General features: G+C 37.7%; 1 protein-coding gene across 5 annotated transcripts in view; it reads right to left on the reverse strand.

Moving 5' to 3' along the window:
* Positions 1 to 9,660, reverse strand: part of nckap1 (NCK-associated protein 1) — a 49,869-nt gene that overhangs the window by 18,696 nt on the left and 21,513 nt on the right. For 3 of the 5 annotated variants that reach the window (XM_024261340.2, XM_024261341.2, XM_024261344.2), the window contains 4 exons: positions 4,043 to 4,135; positions 3,909 to 3,965; positions 3,687 to 3,829; positions 502 to 592 (listed from right to left, as the gene is read on the reverse strand). In XM_024261340.2, the coding sequence (XP_024117108.1) occupies positions 502 to 592; positions 3,687 to 3,829; positions 3,909 to 3,965; positions 4,043 to 4,135 (384 nt within the window). The remainder of the gene's footprint in view (positions 1 to 501; positions 593 to 3,686; positions 3,830 to 3,908; positions 3,966 to 4,042; positions 4,136 to 9,660) is intronic. The other 2 variants (XM_024261345.2, XM_024261343.2) reach the window with 1 other exon arrangement.

Here is a 9,660-nt window from a genome sequence, read left to right on the forward strand (position 1 = left end):
CACACACAGTAAAAGCAGTTTGAAGGCTGTTGCCACCAAATTTGTTCTGCTGAATGATTGTATTATTTCTCTTTATCAGATGTTTAAACTAGCGGTAGCTCACAGAACACCGGCTGCATTGTTCTACAAAATGTTTACAGCTTGTATTCAGTTTTACTTAATTTTCAACCAAATTTTCATAGGAGATGAGAGAAATAAAGTCGTTTTTGTAAAAAAATATTCTGTTGTTTGTGACTTTTGTTAAAAAAAGAAATTATGTGAGTCAAAAGAAAAAAATCAGAGATTAGATTTTTTTTTTACCACATCGCCCAGCCCTACTTTAAAACGCTGACCTGCCACACTTCCAAACTCCACAAGATAAGCAAGAAAACAAAAAGATCAATGGATTTGTTTAAAAGGTTTACTTTTGGAATCCAGTTCCAGTCAGAATTAAACCAGATAAGGGATCCATTGTGATCATAGCTGTGGTTCTAAACACTAAAAACACAGGACACGGCTCACCTTTCCATGAGGGACAAACTCCTCCATCATCTTCTTCAGAGGATTCTCATAATCCACAATCATCTGTCCCAGCCGCGGGTACTCCCGGTCACTGCAGCACACACACACACACACACACACAGACAATGCTCAGGTTGGATCCAGAAGGATTCCAGCTTTCTTTGTTGTCTTCCAACACCAATACCTTTTGGATTGAGACATGGTAGGTTTATTTTACTGACGTATTCACACACGTGATGCAGCAGAAACTGATCAACCATCCGATGTGTGGAAACACGTTGAATTTACAAAGTCATGTGACCATACAGTGTAGTAGAATGTTCTAATAATGATCATTCTGATGTGGAAAAACAACAGTGGACTGAACTTTATCAAACTAAAATGTGAATGGATTTGACATTCATTCTTGTTTACTTGTTTGTTTGTACACATATTACATTTATTATTTTGAAGAAATACAATAATTTGTAAACGTCACCTGCACTGTTAGTAGCAGGTATTCATCTCTGAGTCTCACTGATGGAAGTTTGGGATCCATTTCAGGTCAGTGAATCTGATCCAGTTGGATCCTTAAAAATGAACCAACAGACTATGAATCGTATCAGCAATCACAAATTTTGATTTGATTCATTGCTAAAATGAATTATTACACCTCTAATATATGGTACAAGGGCTTCAATGTGTTTTAGAGCAGGAGGCCACAGACAACTATCATTACCTCCAGTATGTTTTCCTGTCCTGCTCATCTATGAGGACGAGTCTCTCAAGGACTTTTGTTTGTAAACTTACTTGTAACACAGCAAATGAAATGTTTAATTTATTTAATTAATACAATGATTACTTATCACCAATAAGTTGTGTGTTTTCTTAGGCAGAGCAGCACAACAGTGTGCTGAAAAAGCCCCCCTGTACCAGCACCCCTCCCATCAGGAGATGAGAATTTGTTGTTACATTTTTTACAATCATGAAATTGCATAAAATAAATTCATAAATGGTACAAAGACGTCTTTAATGCCATCTAACTGTAAACTTTAATAAAAACATTCTGGGAAAAAAGGACAGGCTATAGAAGCAGAGGTGTTTGTTCAGTGAGGAGAAAGGTGTGAATGGAGCTGAATATTCAAAGCTCTGGCTGGAGGGAATCAAAATTCCATAAAGGCCGGTCCATTAGCACAGTTGCTTCATGCCACTCTGTGACATCGTCAATTCTTTCCAGAATCATGACAGTGGGATGAAGGAGTGTGACGGGGTGAAGGAGAAGCTTTATTTCTTTGACAGTCTGCTCTGCAGCTCTGTTTTCAAACACGCATTTCCCCGCTCATCGCCACGACGATGGCCTATTTTCAGAGAATTGTAAATGTCACTCTCATCCATCAGGTTGCTGAACTGCTGTGAAATACAGCTCAAGCCCCCTTTCACCATCACCATTGTGACTGAAGCTCCATGCATGAGGCGCTGCGCATCCAAACGGCCTCAACCGCCACAAAAGCTGCATTTTTTTATGGTGCTGGCAGCAACTTGGCACAGAGTGCCGGAACTCACGTCGTGTTACAACTAAGGTGTACATGTCCCATTGAGCTCTTAGCAGTTACAGATCAGGTAACTGATCTGCTAAATGATGGAACATTTAGCTCAAGATGGTTCTAGCAAGATCTTGTCTTGGTGTAGAGCTGCTCAAAGAGGCTCGGCGTGGTGTGGTACCAGCCAGCAGTCAGGGGTTTAAGTGGAGAACAAAAGTAAGAAACTGAACTGCATATCTGCTTATAAAATAATTAATTAAACTACTTTTGTGTGCTAAAATGCAGAGACACATGCATTCCATTTCTTGTTTTAAAATGCATTTTATGGCTTATTTTTTATGAAAAATATTGAGGTAAACCGGTGGGACACTAAAGTGCACTGATTTATGAGAATCACCCCCCTAGTATTTACTATGTAAAGCAGGAGTGTCAAACTCAATCACACAAGAGGCCAAAATCCAAAACTTACCTTAGGTCGTGGGCCGAACAGGATAAACATTTATTGAACACTCTAAAACTACATTTTTAAAACTTTAATAATGTGACTTTTTAACATAATTATGTTAAAGAAGCCAGCTAAAATATAAGCTAAATACCAAATTAGACACAAAAACTAATAAAAAACATTTAACCAAGAAAGCTAGCATGTAGCTGAAAAAAACGGCTAAACTTTAAATAAATTAATAAATTATCGAAAACAGCTAGTGTAAAAATTTGCCTAACTCCTAAATAACCGTAAAAACTTTTGAAAAAAACCCTGAATTAGCCAAAACAGCTAGCTTGTAGCAGGAAAAATAGCTAAACTAAAAAAGATACGCCTAAATTAGTCCAGCCAGCAAGCGTGTAAAAATTACCCTAACTCCAAAATAGCCTTAAAAACTTGAAAAAAAAACCCCTAAATTAGCCAATACCACGAGCATGTAGCTGGAAAAAAAATAGATAAACTTCAAAATGGCCTAAAAAAACTATTAAAAAACCTAAATCAACCTAAACAGCTAACATGAAGCTGAAATATTAGATAATCTCCAGATCGGCTTAAAAAAATCTTAGTAAATGCCAAAATAATCCAAAAAGCTAGCAGGATGCCAATTTTTTTAAACTTTAAACCTGTAACTGTTTAAGAAAGTTATGAATAATAAAAAGCAGGAATATTATTCCAGAATAAATCAAATTAAACCTAAATAACTTTCAACATTTTACTCTCCATAAAAATATATTTTGTTAAAATTATACATGTTAGAAATGAGCGAAAGATAACATCGGTCAATAATAACAATAGAATAAAACGATCCTGTCTGCCGGATAGAATTACCCGGCAGACCGGATCCGGTCCTCGACTTTGACATGTGATGTAGAGGATCTGTGTAGGAAAACATCTAACAAATCTTCAAATCAAGAAGATTTCCATTTCTTCTTTTACTCATTAGTGGATCATAATGAATGAAAAACACCTGAGGGGTCACAGGTGAAACTTGTACACAAAATCTTTAACATGCTCTAACTTTTTAACTGCTTACACGATAATTCCATAATTCCATATTATGGAATTATTCCATAATTATTGTGGTAATTGGTGAAAAGCTACAGTAAATCAAAGAATATAAAGACTGGATCTCCGGTGTTAAAGGGTTCATGTGTTCTCGACTCAGACTGATGCTGGGTCACCTGGCTCCGTGCGTCATCTCGTGCGCGTAGTTGTAGAGTCCAATGATGGCTTTTCTCTCCTCAATGCGGGACAGGATGATCATCAGAGTGGTGTAGGTCACCACCAGGTCCAGGTAGTTTCTGGTCAGGTCAAAGTTCACCGTCTGCCCAAGAACACATCCAGGTTTCATTCTGCGTCGGCTGAGCTTCTGAATTCAGATAAACCTGAAAACCAGCACTTACAATATCAAAAAAAACCTGGCAGGCGTCAATGGTGTTCAGCAGCTCACACACGTGGTCCTGGGGGTGGAGATGGAAAGCAGCTCATCAGTTACAGCCTTTACATCTGAACCCTTCCACCATGTTCTTTCTCCCACCTTGAATTCCATGACGTCCACAAAAGTGAAGTAATACAGAGCCAGGTTCTTTAAAATCTCAGACTTCTCCTTCTGCAGCTGGGCCAGCTGTTGCTGTGAAACCACACAGGAACACGTGTGAGCAGCAAGTTCAAGTCTGTTACAGCAGTCAGGTTTGAGAAAAGAGCTAAAGCTGCAGGACGGCTTTTCTTTAGAACATCCCTCTTTGAAGCAGAAAGAAATGCATCATGCAGACTTCTGCTGCCATCAGCCTGGAGAACATTTCTTTATAAACTTTCCCTCATGCAAGAGCATTTATGATCTGAACGACTTTGCCCTCATTAAAATCTCTCTAATTTTGCACTAAATGCACTGAAGTCACTTTTTTTGCAGCTGCTGAATAATTCAGGATAACTGCAAAAAGTATTTCAACTACAAAAACATCTTCTAAGGAAGCTGGTGCCTCAGTTTTACTGTGCTTGAAGCTTTTTTCAAGTTCTGCTCCAAATGCTTTGGTGCATTTCTAAAAGAATAAAAGGGGAAGCAAAGTGGACTTTTCAAAAGCAAAGATCTTTTAATACTTTAATACTTGCATTTTCTTTAAAGAAGTTGTGTCTGACTGCTAAAAGCACGACTTTTATTAATCAGTTATTAACTGCAGTTAGAGTGCAGATTAAAGAGTGTTTTAGAGGATTGGCAGCAGTTTGACTTAGAAGCTACTTTGAGCAAAAAATAAAAACATTTGGAATCTTGAGCTGTGTTCACACTGAATGCAGTTCGCACATCAAAACTGCGCTGGTCGCTGCTGTTTGCAGCACGGTGAATTCTTTGCTAAAACAATGTGTGTCTTATGTTGCATTCACACCGACTGCAGATTCAGTGGGTGTTCACACCGGACCAGCACCGGAGAGGCAGCGAAGCAGGAAGGGGGTTCTGCTTCTGTTTACTTATGTTTAGTGGCACATGTCTGCCTCCTACAGCTGGGAGAGCCTTGATGGGAAATCTCAAAGCGAGGTGAATCCTGTAAACTAATGCAACTTGTTTTTGAGTCATCAAAGTACCAAACCAACATGCCGATACAACAGAAACACTTGATACCCAGCAACTTTGGTATTTTATTGGTTCTTTTTTATTTCTATGCTAAATGTATGTAAAAACTTAAATATATATATCATACTTTTATGCCTAATCAATATGTAACTATGTATTTAAAAATAAAAACTCTTAATAAACCTGATTTATTTGTGTAAACTATGTTTTAGTGAAAATAAACTCATGCCTATAAAGAAAAGACATTTTATGAAGGTTCATGATGTAGAGAATGTAGACTCTTGTTGTTTTATAATTGTATTTAAAGTAGGGCTGGCAATCGATTAATTGCGATTAATCGCAATTTGTTTTGTTACATTAGTTTGGAACCACTTATCTGCAAATAACCACAAAATGAAATCACACATAACTGTACATTTCTAACATTTATTTTTAATTAGCAACGTCAATCCATTAAAAAAATTATTTACATTAATCAAACTTTAGTGTTGTAATTAATCACAAATAATCACAATGTTTTACTAGGTATGTTGTATATGACAATGTGCAGCTTTTGAACACAAACAGGCCAGAGATACATTTCTCCTTCTTTTTTATTGTCTGAAATTTTTTAATTTATCAAGTGTTGATCCAGAAATGTAATTTGTGTACAAAACACATCAACAGTAAGATAAGCAGAACTCAGACTTCTATGTCTGCAGTATAACTCTAATAGTCGAGGCTCAGCGGCGCGTTGTGTTACCGTGACAACGAGCTGGACCACAGATCAAATAGACTGCTTTTTGTTAAAAAGCATTTTAAACCAAAAAACAATAAGATTACAGTACTAAAAACAAATTGAATATGCATTTGTTTAGTAAGTGAGCATGGTATAAGTGGGATAATGTGTTTTAAGGCACGCTGTGGAAGCCTGAACCGCCAAGGCAAAGAGAAGGACTCCTGCTCAGTGAGGAGTAATCAATTTGGGTTCATAAATATTAACGTGTTAATTCTTTTCAATGAATTGCTTGTGTTAACGCGTTATCATTCACAGCCCTAACTTAAAGTAAACTAAAGAATCAAAGAAAGCTGTGGGATCCACAGACTTTTCACTATTTTTAAACAGGAATGAATCGTTTCTGTTGTATCAGCATGTTGGTTTGGTTATTTGATTATTACAAAAATATGTTTGTCAGCAACAAACAAAGCTTGCTTTGTTATTTTTTTATATTTTATTAACAGAACATATTTGTAAAAAAATTAATGAAGATAAAGACCAAAATAAAGAAACACTAACAACAATCAAAATACTTTTGTAAAAGTCAGCAAAAGAAAAAGAAAGGAACAGAAAGAATCTGCTGTGTATGCCCTCACATTTCTCAGAAAGAAAAGACAAACAGCTGCTGTCATAACCACTAGGGTATAGCAGACGATATAGTATGCCTACAGCCTTTGCCTTTTTATCAAGCATAGCAGCGTTTTCAGCGTCCATATGTGACAACAAAACAGCGCTTTGTACTCTATAAAAACACAGCTTTTTATGGCTTCTTAGGACAACACAAGATGGTGTCAATTATGTGTAACTTCTAAAAGTTGGATAAAAAGCGTGTTTTTCACGGCCGTTCTTTACTACGCTTTTTCTGTCAATTTATGATACTTTTCGCTCAGGACACTTCCACTGAAAGCGATTGCTTGAGCGCGAGTCGGCGCAGCTGCTGTAAATGCAGCTTCACATTGATGCACGAATCCTGTTCAGTGTGAACACAGGTTAATAGGAGCTACAACCAAAACAGATACACTTAGAATATCCTACACAATTAACCAAAAGATAGAGCTAAAAAGAAACATTTTTAAAATATTTTATGAGAGGCCACTGATAAATGTTCAGCTAAAGGCAGTGGCATCTTTTGGAGCCCCAGCTCTGGGCCAGTTCAAATGGACCTTGCTAAGCTTCTTCATCGCTTACTAAAGTTTGGTGACAAGTTATTCTGTTGAGGGTAGTGTAACTGCAACGTTTGCAACCACATTCCTCTCATTTGTATTAATTTTCTTCAATAAAACAAAAAGAAACTAGATGAGAAGTACCACTGAATTCATGGTGGTTAAAATCGGTTTGAGTTTTTCCAAAAAGTAGCAAAAGAACGTTTTACAAAATATCGAAAACTTACTCAGAAAAAAGTGGGTGGTCCAACTAAAAAAAAAAAAAATAAACATTCTATAGCATCCAAAGAATTTGAGGTAAAACTGTCTGAATGACTCATAGGATGGGAGATTAAGTGTGTTTTATACACTACATGGTGGCACTTTTAAGACAGCTTTGATCCAGCTCACATAGAAAATCCTGAAGTTTACGGTCAGCAAACTACATAATATTACCTTTAGCACTTTTATCAGAGAAATAGGGTAATCCCATTCAAGATACTAATATTGAGGCTTTGCTGGGCCCAATCGGACATTTATGTGGGAACCGGCTCCCCCCTTTTCCTCCTGTAAACTTCTAAAAAGGGAAGATTTCCCTGAAACTGTGTGGAATTGTGGGAAAATGTTTGATCTGAAGGAGTGATCGGATGAGTGCAGATCATTGCAGGGCAGTCAAACACCTGTCTGATCAGCTCAGCAGGTAAGAAAAGCAGCTGTCACATCAGGCAGTTCAGCACCCACACAGTCATTCAGCTGATGAAAGGAAATGAAAGAAGTGGGGGGCAGAGCAAAGCCAAGCACAAGATAAAAATACACAAAAGAAAAATCTAAAACTTAACAAAAAATGTACAAAAACTTACCAAAAGCCACAAGTCCGGAATAAGCATGTAGTTTAGCATGCAGAACAAACAAACAAACACAGACACAAGCAGAAAAAAACAACGTAAGAGACAATTATTGCACAGTTATACTGAATGGAGCAGTTAACCACACGCGCACGCGCACACACGCACGCACACGCACAGCCAGTTTACATGTGCACATATAAATGGATACTGAGCAGCAGTCAGATATTTACAAACAGACCGGAAATGTGGTCATCAGACAGTCCGTCCTTGAATGAACTTTGACCCTTCTCGTTACTTTGACAAGCATGCCCATTGACTGTATATGACAACTGGACTGAGCGAGTGTGACGTCACCCATAGAAAATGGCTTTAGTGTGGAACCAACAAACTGAAATCAAGTCAGTCACTATTTTGGTGGTTTTGTGGATCCATGTTGGATCCAGATGTTGTCGGTAAGAGTGATTGGTTTGAGTCGCTCTGTCATTGTTTCTATGGTAATCAGTTTTTGGAGTGAGCTGGTCCACACTCCTAGCAGTTAAAAGTTTGTCTATAAAATGTTTCAGATGTAAGATGCAGCCCCAGAGGGCGCCACGTACTTTAAGTCATGTGATTGGTCAGTTTATAACTTTACCTTTCAAATACAGAAAAAATGTCAGTAAAAAAACATGAATTAGCAAGTTCTAAAAAAAAAAAAAAAAAAAAAAGGTAGCAGAGCAAGAACAGTTATTCTGACAAATAGAATGACTGAGTAACAGTTCTTCCCTTATAAAGGATCACTGGGATTTTGGCTGCTTGGAGTCTGCAGACACGTCTTGTTTGGAACGCGAGGAGTCCAGTTGTCATATACTGTCTGCAGGCATAACCTGCTGAACAATAACACGCATGTTTATGGTGAACACAGCAGCGTTGATGTTCAGGGATTGGCTTTCATGACAAGGAACCAACTTGTCTGGGAAGCGCGTTACTGCTCATCTCTGTGCTCGGTGAGAAGGAAAGGAGGGTTGCCTTGGCAACGCCTCTCTGAGGACTCATGTTCCCTCCATCTCCTGTGTGTCATTTACACATGGACTGGTGTCCAACTCCAAAATGAACCGTACAACCGGGAATACCGGCTTTTTGGGGAGAAATCCAGCGACGTCAACCTGACACATCACTGTAAAAACCACATCCTGAACCGTGTTCATGGGGCTGAACTTGCAGCTCCATCGGTGTGTGAATGTGTGTGTGAATGGGTCTGAGGCTGTAAAGCGCCTTTGAGGAAGGCAGAAAGCACGATATAAGTATTCACCATTTCCTCTAAACCAGGGGTCTCAAGCTCAAATCAGCCGGGGGCCGCTGGAGACAGAATCTAGGTGAGGGTGGGCCGCATCAGGATTTTCACAAGAAAATCGACGAGAAAACATTCTAGTGTTCTCAAATATCTTTATTTTGAACACAAAATAATGAATAAATAATGAACGACGTGTATAGATCTTTGTCCGTGTTGATTCATAAATATAAAAAAATAAGGGTAGTTAATGTCCGTTTCTGAAATAGTTTATATTGAAGATTAAATTTAAGATATATTGCTAGGGGGTAGAATTGATAAAGTTTTTTAAACTTTTTCCTTCTCCATTTCATTGAGGTGTAATGTTTTTATAAAGAATTTTCTGTTGTTGTTTTTTTGTTTTTTACCATGTACATTAAAAGATTAATGAAAAAACAAATAAATTACTAAATAAATAAAATAATAACAATGACCATACAACAGATACGGACAACTGAAGAAACCACATATTGACTGACTGACTAGAGAAAACTAATTATTTTTGTTCAGTTTCAAATGTCTGTATTAACAGATCC

Source organism: Oryzias melastigma, linkage group LG15 (genome assembly GCF_002922805.2).
Source record: "Oryzias melastigma strain HK-1 linkage group LG15, ASM292280v2, whole genome shotgun sequence".
Taxonomy (NCBI): Eukaryota; Metazoa; Chordata; class Actinopteri; order Beloniformes; family Adrianichthyidae; genus Oryzias; species Oryzias melastigma.